At 44.6% G+C, this 22,450-nt stretch overlaps 1 protein-coding gene across 2 annotated transcripts in view; it reads right to left on the bottom strand.

Moving 5' to 3' along the window:
* Positions 1-22,450, bottom strand: part of SMC3 (structural maintenance of chromosomes 3) — a 310,016-nt gene that overhangs the window by 86,122 nt on the left and 201,444 nt on the right. For both annotated transcript variants that reach the window (XM_037426550.2, XM_037426551.2), the window contains exons 25-26: positions 19,908-19,994; positions 10,386-10,529 (exon numbers count right to left, since the gene is read on the bottom strand). In XM_037426550.2, the coding sequence (XP_037282447.1) occupies positions 10,386-10,529; positions 19,908-19,994 (231 nt within the window). The remainder of the gene's footprint in view (positions 1-10,385; positions 10,530-19,907; positions 19,995-22,450) is intronic.

Below are 22,450 nucleotides of genomic sequence, written 5' to 3'. Positions count from 1 at the left end.
ACAGCTTTGAGTGGCCACATGATCAAGTCACCTACACTGCTAAGTCACTGCCCAACTCCGCGCCCAGAAGCAGAAATCAAAAATTGTGCACATAAGTAAGATGCCATTAAACTATTTAGCGAGAACAAATAAATCTTCGTGGTTGTATCATGCTTCTTGGAACTATAAGAAATCCTAGCAGCAAAGAATGCGCAAGCCGCAAATATGGTGGCACCACTCCTTCAAGACGCATCATTTGCAGACTTGTGCGAATAATAAATTTTTCGTTCAAAGCAAATATTGATTTGGTCAAGTAATTTTGAACCGAAATTGAATGGTATATATGGCATATAAGAAAAATGGGCATATTTATCATGACCTAACCTGCACAATATTTCTTAAAATTGAAATGGAGCCTCTATGCAAATGTCTTCTTTTTTTCTTTCAAAGAAAGTCAAAACAATTTTGAGTAGTAGCAGGATGTGACTTTCTGTACTATGCGAATTTCTGTACGATGCAATGCGAACCTGTGAATTGCATAGCATTTCAAAATTTATTATATATATAGCATATAAGCCATCATAACAAGCTTTTAAGCTTAATAAAATGAGGAATTGATTTGAGGGTAATAGGTTAATTTAAAGGGGCCCTGCAACACTTTTTCAAGTAGCCATGGAATGGATCCACTAAAGAAGCTTATTGCCCCATAAATTCACCGCCACAAAAATTTTCAGAATCCATCATGTACGAGCGGAGTTGCTAAGATTTGTTGCCCGCTGCTCTCTTTTCTGGTCCTGACGAAAGTGCCGTGGGGAAAGATCACGTGTGCGTCATGACCTTCGGCACTTTTTCTCTAATTCTTAGAATACGCGGCTTTTCAGGGTGAATACACACAAAAGTAGCAGTCCCAGGAACAACTGAGTGCACCCTGCCCATAGCTGATAAAATGGCTGTGATGAGGGATTTTTGAGCTTGTGGCGTCATTTGCCAAGAGAAGAGAGCAATTTTTAGATGAATTTGAGATTTATTGTGAATTGCAGGCCGCGCCCTGTGCTATAACATTTGGTTTGCATTTTCTCGGTAGCTTTGACTACTTATCGGCAGCATTTTTTTACCATGCTCAAAAAGTGCTGCAAGGAGCTCCTTTATATTTGAAAAAGGCTTCCTGGCAGGGTAGATTTTTTCTATAGAGGTGCTTTCACGGCTCAACACCCTTACACTGCAGTGAAACTACCTTTAAAACAGTTACATGCAGACTAATATACAAATATTTGTTCATTGTGAATAGAGTTACACCTGCTTATAACGAACCTCCATATAACGAATTCCTCGACATAACGAAGTTTTTCTATTCCCCGCCATTGCTCCATAGAAGCACATGTATTTGTGACCTCTATGTAACAAAGTAACAGCGGGCGACAACTTTGATATAACGAATTTTCCCGATGGACAATCCAGAAATTTTGCTCCACATTCTAGCATTTGGTTATGAGCATGTATCTTCCGTGCCTGCCCCTCCGCCGACCCGACGAAGCGCGAAACGGTGGCGGCACGCAGGACGCACCAGGTGAGAGCGAGCGCTGCGCGGGCAAGCGCGAGGCGGGACCACAATCCACGATTCGGCGTTGCCGCCATTCACGCCGCGCGCGGGCAAGTGCGCTGCGGTCCCTTTCCCACTCAAAACAACAACAAAAAAACTACTTTTGCATGTTGGCAGTGTTGCGCTTTTAGTTAGCATCACATATGTGGGGCGCATTGCATATGGCGGGCGCTTTACCGAATAGTTATCCGCGGTGTCTGTGTCGTTCTTTCATTTTTGACGCCATGCGCACATGCATAGTTTCACTGCGCGCACATGGTGTGGCACCCGACGACGTTCAGCTTTGCTCTGTTTTTTTATTGCGATCAATTACATGGACAGTCTCGGCTGGTTTTTTTGCCATCGCCGCCGTCATTCATCGTATATGTATACATGTCTATATATATGAAAACTCAAGAAAGAAAAAAAAAAAGCCGCCCGCACTCGGCGCCGAGTTTGTCATGATGCGCCGATGCGCGCGTATCTCCCGTGCGAACTTTTCCTTGTGAATGGTGGTGGTGGTGGGGGGGGGGGGGGGGGGGGCAGATGGTTTGTGCGCGTGCGCTTATCCTTCGGTAGCGTGCCTTTGAATTTGACCGGAACGATTGTGTTTAGTTGCCGGCGCACAAAGATCACTTCGCTCATAGTACAGGCGGCGTTTACGAAGAGTGCGCTTTTCAAACACGGCGAAGTAACAGCTGGGGCACTTGTTAGTTCGCACTCATACCTGTACCTGTGATTACGTTTCGTGCCTCGTTTTTGTTTAAAAAGCGCATTAAGTGTTGAGCGGTAAACGTTGTTAGTTCTTTCTCGTCCTGTGTATGTTGTTTTCGTGCGTCGTTTTGTGTGTGAGCAGCGCGCAGCACTTCTCAATCTGCTTGCCATTCTGAGCGTTACATTCCAAGTTGTTGCTATCGCATTCATTGCTTGGCCCTCGCAGCTTCACTGCAACTTTTATTTCTTTGATTTCGGACACTCGTGTCGTCACGACCGAGGGGATGTCAGATTAGGCGCTGATGGAAACTCTCCGAGATCACGGTGACGACAGATCTTCAGAGGTCGACTCGTCACGCGCTTCTGTCTTGCGCCGCGCCGCGAGTTCGCAAGCTGGTAGCTTTCTCTATTAGCCGATCAGTTTTGGCAACACTACGGCGCGTTGAATGCAATGCAATGCAATGAACGCAAAAACAAAAAAAAATTAATGCTATAAGAAGTAAGGCTGGCAACCAACTTTTTTGGATACGATATCGCGGAACTTCTACAAAACGCTGGTGTGAGCAAATACGGCCACTCCGGGGAGAAGTGCTCTTTTCACACAGTCTCTTCGCGTTGAAAGCGCACCAATTTGCTCACCGTGATAGCAAGTGCGCCAGAGACCGCAATCGCCCTTCTTAATATCCAAGTTCATTATTGCTGTTGGAGCGACCCCCCCCCCCCCCCCCCACGTTGTTTCATGCTCGTTCAAGACGGGTGGTTTACTTTCTGTTTCAGCATTTGACGGCAGTTCTAACATGTGGCAGATGTTAGCTTATGCACTTTCCAGGCGATAGAGATGGGCCAACTCATTTGATCTCTGCTTCAGTAGTGCTCGCGCACTTTTACTTTTACCCGTTCGTGAAAGTTACCATGCGTGGGCATGTTATCAACTTGGACTTGTTACTGAACATGGTGGCGATGGCGAAAACCTGCCGATAGCGTCCATATAATTGGTATTAGAATAATATTGCAGTTCTTTACTGTAAGTGTTTTGGGTGTTTATTTTCTGAATTTTCGTACCGTACCTCCATATAACAAAATCTTTCTTATAATGAATTTTTCTGAGAATTTATCAATTTCGGTAAATCCAGGTTAAACTGTACTTTAAATTTTCTTATAATCTAAATTCAAATCGTAGCGAAGTAGGATACCTTACTGTTCATTCCAATATTCGAACCATTCGAATATTCGCACGAGCCTAATCAATTGTGTTACGATAGACTTTACACATCGGCAAATGCCACAATATATCCAAAATGGGAAATGCTCTACACAGTGAAATGGCTACCATATACGGCCAGATTGGTGGCTAAACGTAAGCAGTAAGGCACGGCCCAATCTACTAAAGTGCAAGATATCCAAGCGCCCTTCAAGAAGGAACATGCCATTTTAAGCCACATTAGAGTTAATTAAACCTGGATATAACGATATTGATAGATTCCCAGAAAAATTCGTTATACAGAGGATTTTGTTATATGGAGGTTCAGTACAGAAGTTCAGAAAACAAACGCACAAATTTAAAAAAGGGGACACTCAAGGCGAAGTTAATTCAAAACACTTATTTCGCAGTAAAAAACTACGTTATTATTGTATGGAAACCCTCAGTGGGTTTTAGTTGCTGCTGCCATGTTTCCTAAGAAGTCTAAATTAATAATATGCCCCGGTGCATGATAACTTTCTGGAGTGGGTGAAGGTGCGCGAAAGCTGCTGAAGCTCAGATCAAATGAACTGGCCCATCTCCATCGCCTGAAAGGCGCATGACATCCTCGGCATGTTAGAACTGCCGTCGAATGCTAAACAGAAAGAAGCCCCGCCGCGGTGGTCTAGTGGCTAAGGTACTCGGCTGCTGACCCGCAGGTCGCGGGTTCGATTCCCGGCTGCGGCAGCTGCATTTCCGATAGAGGCGGAAATGTTGTAGGCCCGTGTGCTCAGATTTGGGTGCACGTTAAAGAACCCCAGGTGGTCAAAATTTCTGGAGCCCTCCACTACGGCGTCTCTCATAATCAAATGGTGGTTTTGGGACGTTAAACCCCACAAATCAATCTAAACAGAAAGGAAACCACCCGTCTTGAACGAGCGTTAAAAACGCGAACAAAGGGGGAGGGGGTCACTCGAGTAGTAACAATTAACTGTAATTTTAAGGGCGGTCACAATCGCTGGCGTGCATGCTATTTCAACAAGTATCAGCTGTATGCTTTCAACGCGAAGGGACTGTCAAAACAGCACTTCCCCCTGGAGCGGCCGTATTTGCTTACACCAGCGTTTTGTAGAAGTTTCAGGATTTCAGATGCGAATGATTTCGCTGCCAGCCTTACTTTAACATTACAATTTTGACTATCGCGTTCAACGCACAGTCTTGTTGTTGCCAGAACAAATGAGCTAATCACCAAAGCTACGAGCCTGCAAACTCGCGACGCGGCGCAAGACAAAAGCGTGTCACGAGTTAACTTCCAAAGATACGTCGTCACCGTGGTCTCGGAGTTTCCATCAGTGCCTAATCCCTTCTGTGGTGGTGACACGTTTGCCCACATTAAAAAAAAAAGCAAAGCTGAACATCGTCAGCGGCCACACCATGCGCCCACAGTGAAACCATGCATGCGCACACAGCATCCAAAGCGAAGAGCGAACGACACAGATACCGCAGAAGACTATTCAGTAAGGTGCTCTCCGTATCCAGCGCGGCTGTGCATATGCGACAATAACTAAAGGCGTGGCACTTGCAGCGCAAAAGTAGTTTTTTTGTTTGTTTGTTTTTGATTTGTAGGGGGGTGGCTCATCTGTGCATGCGCCCGCGGCAGCAAGAACACCTCGCGCTCATCCGCGCGCTCATCTGCCCGCCTCGCGCTCATCTACCCGCAATAATGAGCACTCGATCTCGCTTAGTGCATTGCACGTGCTGATGCCGCTTCGCACTTCGAATGCAGCGGGCCATTCGCCGAAGATGCATGCTTGGACCAAAATGACAAAATCTGGAGCCAAATTCCTAGATTGTCCGCAGGGAGAATTCATTACAGTCGCCGCTGGATTTTTTGGACTCCAAAAACTTGGACTTGTTGAATATTTCGGAATTCACAAATGCACCACCAAAGTTCCCATTGCACTAATGCATTTTTGCGGCCAAATTTTTGTACGAATTTATGCACCAAAGCTCAATTTTCCAGGCTTAATCGGCCGTTTTGAGCTATGCTGCTCGATTTTGAAAGCTTCCACGTTGGATTTTTTGTTCCATTGGTCGAGTTTGGCTTGCAGTGGCTAGTTGTGTGGCCTCTAAGATTGAAAGCGTGCACTGGCACGCACAATCTTACAGTTTCGGAGGCCATGTCCAATCTTTCTTGGCTAATCATAATGTAGTGCACCGCAAAAAACAGACACCAAACGAGCCAGAGAACGAGGACATGGCACATTGACTTGTCCCAACTTGCACAACAAGCAACGTTGATAAGTTATATTTCCTGGCTTGCAAAACTGCAAACCTTTTCTTTTTCAGTGAGCCTTATCATCATCATTAATAAGCTAGTAGGTTGTTTGGGCATTTGTTTTAAGGGCGGAACTCCTTAAAGTGTGAGTGTACCTTAAGGTGTGAGTGTACTGCCTTCTCTCATCCCCTGTGGCACATACCCGCTCTAGAGCGGGTATGTGCCACAGGGGATGAGAGAAGGCAGTACAGTAGAGTCTCGATGATACAAATTTGAAGGGAGTGCGTAAAATATTCGTATCAGCCCAAATTCGTATCAACCAAAAACAACTTGAAGCTGATAAAAATGATTAACAAGAACTTCATTGGCGACTACACCTTGCTGAAAAAAGTCTGATGTAACTTTCCTGCCTTCACGGACTCTTAATTAAGTGCCGCGGTTTCCTTGCTCATGCTGCTGGCGTAGCGCGTTCACAGTTGACAGAGCGAGCGAAAGCGGCCTAACTCATTGGAAATTCACTCGCTCCTCGCTTGAGCAGCCGGAAAACCGCGCCACGAAATCGACACGAAAAATAATGTGTCCTGGAGAATTCTCATTGGAGAATTCAAGCGAAAATGCCAGCACGGCCCGAAAACCCCGTCTGCGCCAGTCGAAAACGTTTACATTCGTTCTGCCCCTCGTATACATGCCACCCCCATCGCCGCCATCGCCGCTTGAGAATTTATTTCATTTTGCCCATTTTCTGAGCACTGAAGTTGTGCGAAGTTATAATTATGCATACAAGGCACTGAAAAGAAACAGTTTACACCTTTACTAACGTTATTTCGGAAAACATGCCTGTCAAAATGACACAAGCTTACACAGCGCCAGCGGCGGATTCAGCCGGCAGTGCAAAAGCAAGACACGTTCGGGCAAGCCGACTCGCTGCTGCTGCACCTTCTTCTTTTTCCGGTGTTATGAGCGATCGTAATCTAAACCAGGCTCTCGACAACTGCGTCCTTGTCAAGGTCGCAAGCTTTGATGCGCTGCTTAACTTCATGGCCGCGCGGGTAGTTCGTGATAGCGCCGACGTGACATACCGTCGATGCCTTCACCGCCATGTCGATTTGCAGCTAGTTGTTGACATCACGTGGTTTGAGAGATACAGTGTTAGAGCAGCCAATGAAGATAAAGCCGTGAAGTAAAAAGGCGATACTATGCTACTGCATCGCGAGAAAATTGTTCTCGGGCCGATTTTGTGGCGTCGGCCTCACGGCCTGTTTTTGCCGCGTTACGCTGCTGGCATGCAGCGGCCAATCGCACATTCGTATTATCCGCCGTGGCTGGGGAAACCATTTGTATTACACCGAATCACGGTGTATCTTATATAATGTAGTCCATCCAAAACAACCTTAACATTTCGTACTATCGCGAAATTGCCATCAACCGTAATCGTATCAACGAGATTCTACTGTACTTGGAGTGTTCACTAGATGGACACACGGACAGACGCACGGACGGACGCACGGACGGACGCACGTACGTAGGGGTGGATTGACGCAAGAACGGACAGACGGACGCATGGATGGATGCACGGATGGTCGCGTGGACGGACGGAAGCAAGAACGAACGGACGTGTGAAAGCACGGATGGGCTGACGGACGCTTCGCCACACTGATCAACATTGACTTCATTGATATTCTGCGATTTTTTTCTGGTTGTCATTCCACATGTGGTCGTGTTATTGGTGTGCTGAATTAGCTTGAGCCGTCGTGCCCGACCCATGCTCGCTGCTTTTCGCAGTGGCTCATTAGCACTACATGATCACAGTGGTAGAATACTCCTAGAACACACGGGTTCAATTGCAGCCATGGTGGTAGCGTTTTGATAGTAGTGAAATTCGACTCGCATACTGTGTGATGCCAGCGCAGGTAAAATAAGCCAAGACCGTGTTGTTAAATTTCACTACACAGGCGAAAAGTTGCATGCATCTTTTTGCGACCGGTATCAAGTTTTGTTTTGCGTGGTTTCATGGAGCCACAAACTTTGCTGCCCGCAACGGTCGGCGGGTTGGTGGCAGCGATTGCCAACGCAATTGGCAGCGACATTACCGTAGCCCAAATAGAGCCAAATTTGCTTGTCCCCAAGATCAGCATGGAGCATGGAATTATTGGGAATTTTTGTTTTTAGGCTTTTCTGATCTGAATAAACTTCATTTTCACAGCATGACCATTTTTTTGGACTCTTCGATTTTTCGGACTATTTCGCTGTCCACGTCAAGTCCAAAAAATCGGTTGGCAACTGTATGTCAAGTTTGTCTCCTACTGTTACGTAGTTACATATAGGTCACAAATACATGTGCTTGTATCCAGCAACAACGGGAAATAGAAAAACTTTGTTATATAGATGAATTCATTATACGGAGGTTCGTTATAAGCATGTTCATCTGTATATTATTTAAATCCTTGTGATGAGGCTACAGCTACCGCAAAAAACAACAGAGATCATAAGAGATAGCAATATTAGGACCTCGTATAAACAAAATTAGAAAAAAAAACAGAAGGAAAACTGTTTCGTCATTAAGTGTCAAAAGCAACTTCTTACTTTGTGAACAAGGCTCCCCTCCCCTGTAGGGAGTTGAAACGTCTTTTAAAATTTTGTGTATTGTCCCTCAGTCGGCATTTTTGTTATTTTGCATCATGTTTGTACGCGACCAGATGGGATTCCGTCGAACTTTTGACTATAGATCACTCCCTTACTACACAAAAAATAGAATCGTGTCTCACTACTCCTGCAATCATATACAGCATAGCCAATTCCCACCAAAGTAAAAAAACAGAAACTACACAGCTAGGCAATATGGCGGCGACCATGAACAAAAAAGTCTATACCAAAGGTCCAGAAATTATTAGGTGTATTTTACGTCCAATCTGGTAAAACTAAACAAAGTTGTGTAGCTTTTCATGCCTATTTCAAATACTGTATTCACTCGAATAATCCTCGCGCTAGCATAATTCTCGCACCCCCCCCCCCCCCCCCCCCATCGCCCAACAAAAATATGATTTTTTTTTTCCTCGAGTAATTATCACACCCCCGAAAATCGCCGCAATAATTCGTCTGCTCGTTCCAGCCGTTGATGATCATAGTGCAGGCCATCTGGTGCCATCTCTTAAGCATCACGCGCACTATTATTGCACGGAAATTCAATCCAAGCCAAGCCAAGCCAACGCGGCAAGTGCACGTTTCGGCGTGTTTTATATGTTGTGTCGGTAATCTTGTGACGTTATGGGGCGATACTGAAGCTACACGGCTGCTTTCAAGTTGAAAGTGATTGACCATGCACTAAACAACGGCAACAGGGCCGCTGGTAGGCCCTTCAAAGTCGACGAGTTTTGTGTTCGCTACTGGTTACGGCAGCTGAAAGCCACCAAGACGCATTGGGCCTGCCATGTGCTTAAGACTGGGATTGATGGTAAACTTTATTTCTTCAGAAGGAAAATGCGGACGATTCTGTTAAACAGCCATCCGCCCAACACTGACATCCTACGCTCACTTTTTGAGGGCTCCTGTTGAGCGAAGAGCGCTACCGCTACGCCCGCAACGCCCACAAGCTTTGCGTATGATATTTCAATTCTCGACTATTTGATTGCACTTTTTGTGTCTCAAATAAATCTTGCCTTGTGTTGAACCTCTGCTTTTATTGTTTAGGTAAATTTTAATTAGTACTTCTCAAAGCTTGCTGTTAGTTGCTGGTGTGAGAATCACAATTCGCGGCCACTTCGTTTCCTTTTCCGCTCTGTGCGTTTTCATAGAAAGTTTCCCCCGCGTAATTCTCGCACCCCCCAACCTTGCATCCGTTTTCTGCCAACAAAAGTGTGAGGATTATGCTAGTAAATACCGCATACAATCATTTTTCCTGTAGCTAAATACGTGAACAGAATACACGAAGCCCCTTCTCTATTGTTTCCGGATACAAGAGGAAAAAAAAAACTGTTTTGCAAACAGTAGATATTGTCAGATAGCTAGATACTACAATATGCAAAGTGCAATACCACAAACAGTTTTCAGATCAAGTCTTAACTAGTCATTCTGCAGATGATCAAAATGTAATGTTTGTATCATAGCTACCTATGAGCATGAAATCCTATGAGCACGAAGTGAGAATCCAGTTCCCAGTACATCACAATAGAGAGCTTGGGCATTATTACAGCTCTAGCTATTCAAAACTACGAGGTATCACTCCTGGAAGATAAATACGCGGCTGAAAAACTCTTATATTTCCGCTCATACTCGTTCCACAGGATGAAATACCGATTTTATAGTTGGGTTTTACATGCAAAATGAAAGCTGTAGATGTCAATTAAACTTTTTTCTTTGATGATTTCTTGGTCTCAATCCTTAAGCTACATTCAGGTTAGCGGCGACACGCTGTAATATGGCCTTCACTTCCCTTTGGAGAATCATGGGTTAAGTAACAGCGTCACAATGAATGAATGAAACCATGTTTATTCCACTTTTCGCGCCGAAGGCGCTGCGGTGGACAGTCAGGGCACTATAGCAGGGGGGGGGGGGTAGAGCTGCCTCCGTTTTATTACCGTCACAAACTAATGGCGGCAACTGCTGGCTGGAACAAAGTCAACCCTTCCAAAAAAAAAACCGCTAAAAAGAATACATACACTGTGTCCACGGTCAAGCTCTTCCTTGCGCTTCGCCAGCTTTTCCTTCTGGTCAGAAAAATTGATGAACTGGTCCAAGGCCTTCTTGTTTACATGGCTGTATTTCTTTAGCTCATGGTTACATTGCTCAAGTTTCTTGAACAACTGCAAGAAATAATCATGCCCATTTTTCAGACGTGCAGCCATTGCCAACACAAAGACTTGTCATGTCAAAGTGGTGAAAATCTATTTTTCCTCAAAATATAAAAGTTCTCCTTCAATGAGCAAACCAATTATATAAAGCCTACACACAACAATGAGAAGCACATAAGTAATATCAAAGGCAGTGTTATTTTGTAACGGCGCCTACTGCCATGTTTGGTATGCTAACGATGATTTCGGGGAAATTCAAATTTTGGCACTCCCTGCGCACTTCTGCACAGCTAACACTATCCAAAGAGTAAAAGAGCACGTTTTCTATCAGTTTCACATGCAACTTTTCTTTTTCCATAGTAGGGAAATTTTTAGAGCTCATTTGCCATCTAGGAGATGAGTACTAATGGTTTTGATTATGACGTCAAGATCCCTTGTGGGTGCTCCCTTATAACAGCAACTGCTACTGTACAGATCTCTGTAAAACTCCTCCGCTATTTTAACTATCCTATCCATATTGGTAGTTATTTTGCCTTCTTTGTCTCTTAGTGCATACATCCGACTTTTGCCTATCCCAAGTTTCCTCTTCAATGCTTTGACACTTCCTCCGTTTTTCAGAGCGTGTTCAATTCTCTCCATGTTATACCTTCTTACATCGCATACCCTACGTCCTTTTTGTAAAGCTAGCAAAATATTAGGGGTGCACAAGTTATGCGAGTAAATACGGTATCATGTTTGCATCAGTCGTGATCCATTCTTGTCACGTAACACCGAATTTGATATGTGTGAAGCTGGCCAAACGACAGTGAGTGCATCATGAGCGTGGCACTTAGTCATATTCTTACGTGACGTGCATGTCATTTTTATCCTATTTGCATCAGTCACATACCTTCGTCATCCATTCACATCACGTAATACTAAACTTGGTACATATGTGGAGCTTGCAAAATGACCACGAGCGCATCATGAGCGTGGAATGTAGTCATGTACTTACATGAAATTAATGTCATGATTACGATGTTTGTTTATACAGTATACACCACTTATAACGTAACTCGAGGAAGTCGCGAATATCCGCACTATAAGCAGTACCACACTACAACCAAAACAACCTTTTCCAAGGGCTGCACTTGCACGAAATGTGTTGAGCATACAGCTTCACGTGTCTGAGAATCATAACAAGCGATGCGTGATTGCTAAATAAAAGCGATGCGTGATTGCTAACATTTAAATCTGAATGTTAAATGAGTTTAACATCCAAAGACACGCATTGCCAATGAAATGAACACGAAAAGGGGGGGGGGGGGGTAGGAGAGAGTCTAACAGATGAAAACACCATCGCGTAAATTCGGCAACTACCAGACCGTCTCGATTATGCACATTACGCAGAAACTATGTCGAATCACGTCCAGAATTTCACGCCTTGAAAGACGCCAACCATTCGTTTTCAAGGACACGCACCCCATTTAGGACATCGCAATCGAATCGCGAACCACTTTTTGAGCACTACATGTGCCGCCCTCGTTTTCATAAACGATATGTATCCCTTCCGTCATGCGCAGCCACAGCAAAGAGTTTCATTAATTTGGTACCAAACCGCAACTTAGATTCCCGCGACTGCTACCGATCGCAGCGCAACCAATGCCGATTGCACTTAGTTTACCATTTGGTATGTTGTCGCAGAAAGTTTGTCCAAAACATGAAGATTTGGCCTCAAAAAGATCGCACTAGCAGTGAACCAAGAACAGCGTGCGTGATACGAAGTTCGCGTTCACGGCCAGGAGATCAGCAGCAACGACAACTCGCCAAGCTTACGTATGACAGTGCACTGGCAGCAAAAATGAAAGCTTCCGTCATAAAACCGTGAAAGGTTTTCAATTTACGGATGAGGAAGCAAACGTGATATTCGTTGCAAGCTCGATAACAACGTATTTCCCGACAAAAAACTGTCAAGCGCATGCAGTTAATAAGGACGGGATCGCACGTGCCACGTTGAGTGGTGCGCGGCCGAAGTCATGCTAGCAATGTCGTATGCTGTAGCCGCAACGAAGCAGGTGCAAAGGCTCATCGGTCACCGAGACAACCGTCCTCCTCTCTTAGTCGGCGAGCCCGCACATTGTCCCGTGGTCTTTTTTCCTTTTTTTTTTCTTCCATCTGCCCTTCATTCGTTCACTCCGTGTCCCCTCCTCCCCCGTAACGACCTCGACGTTCACTTCAAAGCACACTCGCTCCCGTGCATGTCACAAACAATTTCCGGCAATCGCATTATAACCGGTCTTTCATCTTGGGGGGGACTGCTGTATGCATATACATGGGATTCTATTGGAGGGTAAACGGGAGTAGTGAAAAACGATATAGTAAGCGGTTCTGCACTATAAGCGGTTACGTTATAAGTGTTCTACACAGTACCTTCTACAACGCACCTCCAATTCTGCTCCGATTTCTCCAGAAAAAAACTGAGTTCATTACACGATTACGTAAATAAGGTATCTTGCCTTCAAAACTTTCTGTCACTGTTTGTTTAATACAATGTTGGTCACCTTTTTACAGAAGCTACTGCTTCAACTCTTTTGTTACCACACCTATTCAAGTCGATCACCAGTGACCAACGCTTCAGATCGTTGATTTTGGCATGTTGAATTTGTTTTTCGTGCATTCAGCTCGTTTCAGTGGTTAGTCCAACCACTCAATTTTCGGAATGCATTTGCATTTGCCTGTTTTGGCAACATAGTAATTTTTGACAGACCTTTGAGTGAACCAATCTGCATGTGTGGGAAAATGCACTTAGCTGGTGAACTTCACAAAAGTGCGTGCCCCTCATCCTTATACTACAGTAACATCAAAGTTCTGTAATGGTAAAAACCTTTTCAAACCAAATATCGAATTAAGGTGTAAGCTTTGCAATCTGACAGTGTTGTACAGTAATAATTGCCAGAAATTTATGCCAACTATTCGATAGAGAGCTGTTCCTAGGAGTCAGAAAACATTTGTTCTACAAAAAATATTTCGGAAGGTCTGCTGCATGTTTAAAGTTTCGAGGTGGCCTTTTCAGCCACTTTCCAGCAGCTTTGGTGTCGCTTAAACCATTACATCAGACACAGGGTCGCATCTAGTGTCACCAGACGCGCGTATGGCACTGTCATGCGCATATGGGTGCGTAGCTGCGCTGCGAAAAACACGCGTGCTGTTGGAAACTGTCTGTAAATGCCACTTGAATTGTGGGAGGATGAGCTTTGAGTTCGAGGATGACAGCACCTCAGCTTCTAGTTTTATGGCGACGATGTTTTGCACCAGCCTGCGACAGCCGCAGCTGTTCATGGCTTTGTTTTGTTCACAGCCTCAAGTTGTCTCCTCTGCCGCAAGTGCGTAGCTGCTGACCACTGTTCACCACCTTATAGCTACTCTGGTTACGTGCGAGGTCCACACGTAGCTGGGGCTCGGTTTGCTGGCTGCGGCTGCGAAGCTGCTCCTCTCAACAAGAAGGCCGGCGGAGCACATCTTGGCCCTGGCCACGGTGTAAGAAGTATGGGTGGAACGACGGAGTGCCACCACCGCGAGCTCACTGCGCTTAACTTTGGTTCCTCCACTTCGCCGCGAGATGGCAGAAGCAGTCTCGTGGCTCACAACCGTGTGAGTGGCGAGCGGGCGCTGTTCAGACCAAGGTGTTATTCAGACAAAGCAGTTGTCACATTGCACTCTTGTTTTTGTTTTTGTGTATGTGTGTGTGCGTGCACGCATGCGTGCGTGCGACGAGAGTCCATGCTATTATATTCATGTGAGGAAGACGTGAAATGGGAAAGAACTGTTTTGTGCCTCAATGCAATTCTGGCTACAGCACATGCACGAAAAAGTCGATTGCACAGTGCGAATTACCAACATTTTTGATGTCATGAATCGCATACACCCTAAGGAAAGTCAAAGATTAGGCGTAAAGGATTTTGAAGTGCCAGAGTCCTTTCTACAATGGATCAATAATTGAGAGGAAATGAAAGCAGAACAAACTGATCCTCTTTTTTTTTTTTTTTTCTCCCCACGAACCACTGGTGAGGGCTTGAGAGTGACCATTCTGTCGACAATTCATCTGTCAAACTACTTGTTTACGAAATGCAACTTCAAATTTGTGTTAACTACGAAGTTTAACTAAGATGTTTTGGAAAAGTTTTTTGGTGTTACACCAAGCTGGAGGCCAAAATGAACATCCCTGCTTGCCGACGTTCTTGCAATTATACAGCATGCTATTCATTACAGTCTCGTAAAGCCACCCAAGTACAGGAATGGCCAGTTACTTCGTAGTGAAGAGCAATGACCCCTTAGCTTGCATGATTTAACATCAGCTTTCAAGGAGGATCTGGCCAGCCAGTCACGCTTGGATGAGATTAAGAACAGGCTTCACGGATTGGTGCAGGATGAGATTGAGTGCGACGATGTGTTTAATTCAATGCCTGCATTTACAGCATTACCGAATGCATAATTTATTATGTATGCGAGTTTCTTTGCCGGAAACTCCTAAAAAATACAAATTGTTTCAAGTGCAAGCTTGGACTGACTGGGACATCTGATATGTCAAGAGCTGCATCAACTTGTAGTTTTGAAGACAAGAGGAAAAAATACAAATTGTTTTAAGTGCAAGCTTGGACTGACTGGGACATCTGATATGTCAAGAGCTGCATCAGCTCTTGTAGTTTTGAAGACAAGAGGAAGCCTTAAGCACCGTAATGCCACGCTATTAGATTTTTTTAAAGAAGCTGAGCGAAAAATTTCAGAAGCACGCCGGCGATAAGGAAGTGTATGATTTCACTATTGACTTTGTGGTAGATAACTACAACCTCTCATTTCCAAGTAAAGAACATAAAGTAGACATGATAGCACAAGTGCTCTACTATTATGAAGGAGTGCGTATGCACAAATATTACAAACAAATGAAAAAGAATGAGGCGAACAAGTCTAAAAAATTGCGCAAGTTTTCGAAACTAGTCCAGTAAGTTGCTACTTCGTTTTTCACACGTGTCTTTAATACTGCTTTCCTTTTCTGTTTGTGGCTGTTTAGATATGAATGGATCTCTATACATTGCTGTAATAAAACGTGCCGTTTTTGAGTTAACAGTTGCTCCTTTGCTTTGAAAAATCTCTATAGACCTACATGTGCCGCTTTCCTCTTTCCGAGTGAGAACTACGCTTTTATAAGCTGAAACCACGATATGAATATGAAGCACGCCGTACTGAAAGGCTCCGGAATTTTCGACAATGTGGTCTTCTGTAACGTGCGCTGCCATTGGTGAATGATGTTTCGTTTGTCGCGTCTTCGTTTTTTTCGTGTTGTTTTTTATTTTAATTATGTACCAAAAAGCTCAAGTTCATACCCTTCTCATTGCACAGCACTCAGGCCAGCTTCATCAAAATGCGACCGCCGTGATGAAAATCAAAATTACGTTTTTATACTGCAAGAATTCGACTATCAAGTTATTTTTGTACTATAACTACAGTCAACTGCCGATTTTTCGGACCCTCTAGGGAGGAAAAAACCGTCCGAAAAAATTAATACAAGCAAAAAAAAAATGCACCATTTTGCTGATATTTCTTTTTCAATGCAAGCAAAAAACACACCATTTCATTGATATTTCTCAGATCAAGAGGGTAACGGTCGAAGTACCAGACTTCTGGAACTCTGCCAAAGCATCAGTGGGGTGGTTCTGAAAAGATTGATTGATATGTGGGGTTTAACGTCCCAAAACCACTATACGATTATGAGAGACGCCGTAGTGGAGGGCTCCGGAAATTTAGACCACCTGGGGTTCTTTAACGTGCACCCAAATCTGAGCACACGAGCCTACAACATTTCCGCCTCCATCGGAAATGCAGCCGCCACAGCCGGGATTCGAACCCGCGCCCTGCGGGTCAGTGGTTCTGAAAAGAGCCGTTAAAAAAATGCATTCAGCCGACAGCGGGTGCCGTCAGGGCAGCCGGTGTTAGAGCTACAGTGGCTTGAAAAAATTGTTGATCCTTGTTTGAACGACGTTCCGTTTGCATGTGATCACATTCGCCTCAATCTGAGCAAGGGTCATTTCATCACTGTATACCGATGTCAGCGTCATCAATGCTCGCATCAATTCGACGGTTGTAGGTGGCGCAGGCGTTGGTTCCTCTTTTTCGACATCAGAGTCGTCTGAATCCGCCATAACCTGACTGACTATTTCGTCGTCGGTTAGCTCTGCGCAGAAGTCGAGCTCGTTGTCAGCGTCCACAAACCTCTCAAAAGTTATTTCCGTGGGCATGGAAGCAGCAGCAGAGCGGAGGTCGTTGATATCGTCCATGAGAGGGCACAGGTCAGTCCCGCTGTTGCTTTCTTGGGGCAAGTGTGCTGCCTCTGTGTCGAGTACCAAGCCCGCGTGACGAAAGCAGTTGCGAAGCGTGTCTTGCGTTACTGCCTTCCGTGCGTCCGCAAGCATTCCGACAGCAGACCGAAGGTCAACGTTGTAGCCTTTCCCGTTTTCTCAGCACAGCACCATGCGGTTGAGTATACGTGAACAGTACAAAAGTTTAAGATTACGATAACGCCTTGGTCCATCGGTTGGAGGATCGCAGTCGTGTTGGGCGGCATGAACTCCAGCTGGATAGCCTTCAAGTTATTGATGTGATCATGAGCAGCGCAGTTGTCAATGAAGAGCAGAACACGTCTGTTCTATTGTTCAAACTTCCTGTCCAACCTGCGGACGTAACTCTCAAACAACGGCTGCGTTACCCATGCCTTTCTGTTGGCTTTGTATAACACTGGCAGCGTTGCCCCTTTAAAACACCTCAGGCTCTTGCACTTCCCGATTACTAACAACAGAAGTTTATCGCTACCAGACATGTTGCTGCCGACGAGAACGGTCAGCCGTTCTTTGCTATGCTTGCCACCATGGCATGCGTCACCAGCAAAAGCGAGTGTTCTTTCCGGCAGCAGCTTGTAAAACAAGCCAGTTTCGTCGCAGTTACAAAAATGTTGTCAGCAGAAAACTGCTGCAACAAACACTGGAGTTTTCCACTGCGGTACTGCGCAATAACTGCACTGTCGACGGCGCCGCTTTCGCCACACATCTTCTTGAACTTGAGGCCATTCAGATGCTTAAAGTTTCTCAGCCATCCATTACTGAACTTAAAATCCGTGATGTCCATTCGAAGCGCGAGAGTTTCCGCTTTTTGTTTCAAGATGCAGCCCGAGACTGGCAACCGCTTGGCAATCATTGAATTATGCCACACGACGAAAGCGTCCTCAAGCTTTCGGTGGACAGCTTGGCTTGCATTCATCTTTTGGGCACCAGGCGGTTTTTCGGCCGCTTCCAAAATCTTGTCTTTGTTCCTCAGGAAATCGGAAACTGTTTGCTTGGAAATGCCGAACTCCTTGCTCACGTCAGCCTGCGATCGGCCGCTCTTCACTAACTTAATAATGGCGGCTTTCTTCTCCATCGTTAACCGTTGGTACTATTTTCCGTGCTTCGATGCCATCGGCGAGGACGACGAAGGCGGAGTGGGGGCCATCGCAGGCAAGCGAAATTTTCACGATGTGGAGTTTGCTGAAAGGAGTTTGCTGACGAGCGTCGAAACACCTAGGCTTAGCGTTTCAGAGCACACTACACATGATCTCACAACGACGCACTAGGCTAGCCAAACACCATGTGGGCTGCGTAAAAAAAACGGCGCGACGGCAGGCGACGGTGCCTCGGGTACTCTGGAGGTGGCGCTGGTAAACATTCAAGATAGCCAGTGTGGCCAGACCAAATCGGTGTGTGACGATTAGTTCTAGTTCGAAGTGGTGAAACGCTTTGCGAAAGCGCTGCGCGGAAAGCCAGAGTGGCACGCACGAGCAGAAGCGGTAAAGCGAAAGTAACTTTATTGGCGCCAAAAAATTTTCAGGTGGATAGTTTCGATTGGCAGCGAACCTCCCTTGCATGATAAACACAGCCAATGTTAGGAATCTCGGAGACCGTGTGTGTTTCTCCGCTAACGATCAACGAGCCCAAGCAACAGATGCCGCCACAGTAGACCAGCGCGCTCATTTACGCGATCGTAATCGCGTGCGACGCAGTTGTGGTGGAAACCACCACTGGAGATCAGTGGTGGTTTCCGACCTTCCGTCGCGTCAAAAAGTCCGGAAAATTGGACTCCAGGGGGTGCGAGTGTTTGAAATTTCAGACTTCCTTATACATTGATTCTATAGGGCTCGTGACGGTGCCGCGAAGATGTCCAAAAAATCGGCAGTTGACTGTACCACAAACATTATTTCAACCAAGAACTAACTTTTGTCATAATTACACGGAACTTTGCCGTCACATGTTCGAATTCATGATCCGATGTTTTTGCATGGGAAAACACGTGCTCCTATTGCAAACATTCAATGCGATGAATTAAACATTTTCCACGGCTAGCTACGCTGTATCGTCAAAATGTAGTCATTGCTCACCACTTTTATTAATTTATTTACTTTTGCACTCGTTATCAAACAAAGGCACTAGCTGTTATCCCCCCCCCCCCCCAAGTTCCTTTGCGGCCCCGAAGCGACCTCTGTGCCTGAGCCACGATCATTGTGGCGCCATCTCTGGTCCTCTCTGCAAAGCGGAGACAGAAGTTCTCCGCTTCGGTAGGCGCTCTAGGTCCTCCTAAAATACTTCTAACACTGTGGCCCTTACTACAGATCAGCGCGAAAAGTTTTAGAACTGGGCGTGATATTGTTTTTCCTTTCAATAGGATGTCCAAGATGCAAAGAACTAGGCTTGAATACATGTATTAGAATGTCAACTTATGCAGAATGAGGTGGCTCGTGGAAAAAAGTGGCGCTTGAAGAAAGCGAAGTTCATGGTACATGTCATCTATAAAGGGATTATTCACATTTTGGGCATTCGAACACCTGGAAGCTCTAATCGAAAAAAAAAAAAATTACTGAGAAAAGTGTTCAAGTTCACTTGTGTCTCGCGAAAAACCAAGCAATGCTTTAGCACATGGCACAGCTATGAAGGAGCACCTCGGTTCCGATTTTTGTCTATATGAATAGAAACAATTTGTGCAATATTTATTATTTTTTATACTATTCTTGGGTCATTTTTCTGCTTATGTATATTCTGAATTTTATTTGTGTTGAATATTTTTGCATATATACTTCTTTGTTGCACTGTTTACCAGCCGGCAACTAAAAATTGCCCTTTCCTTTTTTTTATTCCCTCAAAAATATTTTTGTTGCTTTACAGCATATATATTTTGAAAAAAGCGTTTCATTGCGTGAAATTTTGTATGTTGCAATACATGCTGCGGTACATTTCAAATTAGCAAAAACCATCTACTCAAGACATATGAAAAATAACCATTTTCGCGCGGTACCGATAGAGTTAAAGAGATCACAAAAATTTGATGACTCACCTGTTTTAAGCTTAGATTCTGATACTTCTCAAATGCATCTGCAGGTAATGAACCGAGTTCTCGTATCTTGCGTGTGCACTCTTCTTTCTGAAATCCCAAAAAAGTAGAAAAAATGAGCCTCGTACTTACTCGGTTGTAACACAAGATTTTTTTTCTTTTAATTTTCATCACTTTTAATCGAGCTTCTTGACACAATCCAATATATAAAGAAAACTGAAAAATGCAACAGGATTGAACGGAAAACTCCAGTTTAAGCGCTCTTGTAACACTGAGTTGACAATCTGTGCGCACGCAAGCAATGTCCAATGCATACTGTCTTTTTTTTTTTTAGGGGCGAAGCTCCTTAGGGCGTGGGCTGTGCGTCCCCTGTAGCCTGTATGCAGCCACCTCTAGTTTAGTTCTTGCAGTGTTCACTAGATGGCGGTACCGTCCCCTGTATGTAGCCACCTCTAGTTTAGTTCTTGCAGTGTTCACTAGATGGCGGTACCGTCTCCTGTATGTAGCCACCTCTCGTTTAGTTCTTGTAGTGTTTACTAGATGGTGGTACTTGTAGCTGATGATGAAAAGATGCAAGATGTTATAAACTAGAAAGCGGTACTTGTAGTTGATGAAAGACGCGAGATCTTATAAAATAGGAATGATGTCACATATGGCGCGTGTCATTGGTTGAAGGCAATCGTTCGATTTAGTGCGGCGACGTACGCTAGGGGGAGCGATGTAATAAAATCGAGTGGGCAAAATGTACAGAGGATTCATGGTTTACCAGGTTTACCTCCGGAGCTTCGCCCACTCATCATCATTCACTTCGTGGATATGGCGGAATTTTTGATCGGGCATGTACATTAGAGCCAAAAAGGTCGCTCCTTTTACGATGACTGCCTGAGATACTTATCTATTGCAGCATCACCTATTGCTACAGCATGGCCCCAGACTAAGAGCGAAGAACACAACCCACGCAGAGGGGAAAGAAAGGAAGGAGACAGGATAGATGGTCAACTCGCAACTGACTTTATTTGTAAAAATAGCTAAAAAAAGGGAGCTCAGTTGCAAGTTGACACTCTATCCTGTCCCCTTCCTTCGCTTTTTGTCAGAATGAGCCAACTAGCCCAACAAAACATTCTAGCATGGAGCATTTATGGCAAGCAGGGCTGCAACAGTTTTGCATCGTGCGTGGCTTATCCATTGCTCCCTACTGTTTTTCATGTCTCCTTCATAAATTTTTATTGTATACACAATAGTAGATGCTGTGTTTGCAAAGCAATGTGGTTTTTCAAGTACAATAAGAGCACCAGGGTACTCCTAAGAGTTCAGACAAAGTCATGGCTTGAATATTGTGTTTAAAGTGTTCTGCATTGCTCCAGGTAGCGTGATCATCTATAAAAGGATATTAGTACAGTAGGCTCTCGATTAATGGAACCTGAAGGAGGAACCCAGAAAATAGGATTCATTTACCAGAAGTTTCATTTATTGAGAAATGACCACTGGTGCAGAATGCTGGAACGAAACCAATTCTGTCGGATGCACTAGTTCCATTTAAGCAGCAGTTCCATTTAACATATTTCTGCTTACTGAGAGTCTACTGCATAGAGAGAAAATAAGGTTGAGTGAAAGGCCAAGAGGTTAACCAAAAGAAAATTTACATTTAGGATGACTGTCAATTGGGCATGTTCGTATAAGTTCATGATGAAACAGGTACCAGAAAGTACAAACACCCAGAAAGTACACAGGATGAGCAATTATTAGCAAGTGAAAATTTTTATTGCGAAAAGAACACTTATATAAGCATAACATGCGTGTACGCCATCTAGTGATGAAGTGCGCGCAATTCAAAGCGGGTGGAGTGTGCGGAACTTGAAACGGGTCAGACATCATGAAGACGTCGTAAAGAACACTGTGGTATCAAAGCGAGAACTGCACAGACGTTTTGATGCCAAGCTTACTGCAGGTCTAGGGGTGTGAGTGGCACACGCAGTTAATGTACAAGAAAGCGAGTTGAACACATCAGTTTCAAGTGCAAATGCATGCTTTGCAGCGAGCCACTGGACAAGTGTACACTAGCTTAGTACACTTGTCCGGTGTACACTTAGCTAGTGTCCACAAGTGTACACTATTCTTTCCTGTGTTCGTTTTTTCACCTCGCGCTACATAAATTTCTATGTATAGAGGTTGGTTGTATTCTGCGCATTTCACTAACACCTGATTCAAGGTACAAATATAGTCTATTGTGGAAAAGCCTTTACAAAATCCTGCTTGGTCCTTAGATTGATTGAACTCTTGATTCGTCTTAAAGGGAGACGCGGGTCTAAAAGTCACGGTTTTCCGGAAAATTTTTGCACTTTTTTCTTTTCGGTTGTATTGTCATCCTTGGACTATAATCTTTCACTTCTGAAAATATTGCCGCACCCGAAACAAAGAACGAAGATGATAGGCGCGCCAACAACCTCGTAAAAAGGGACACTGAAGAAGACGACGTGCTTTTGCTTAGCTCTCCTGCTCTTGGCTCCTGCATAAAAACGCACGCCGTCGGTTCTCGAACTCAACGT

The sequence above is a fragment of the Rhipicephalus microplus genome, chromosome X (assembly GCF_043290135.1).
Source record: "Rhipicephalus microplus isolate Deutch F79 chromosome X, USDA_Rmic, whole genome shotgun sequence".
NCBI classification, from domain to species: Eukaryota; Metazoa; Arthropoda; class Arachnida; order Ixodida; family Ixodidae; genus Rhipicephalus; species Rhipicephalus microplus.
The sequence above is the reverse complement of the archived record's forward strand: the minus strand, read 5'-3'. Positions and strand labels throughout refer to the sequence as shown.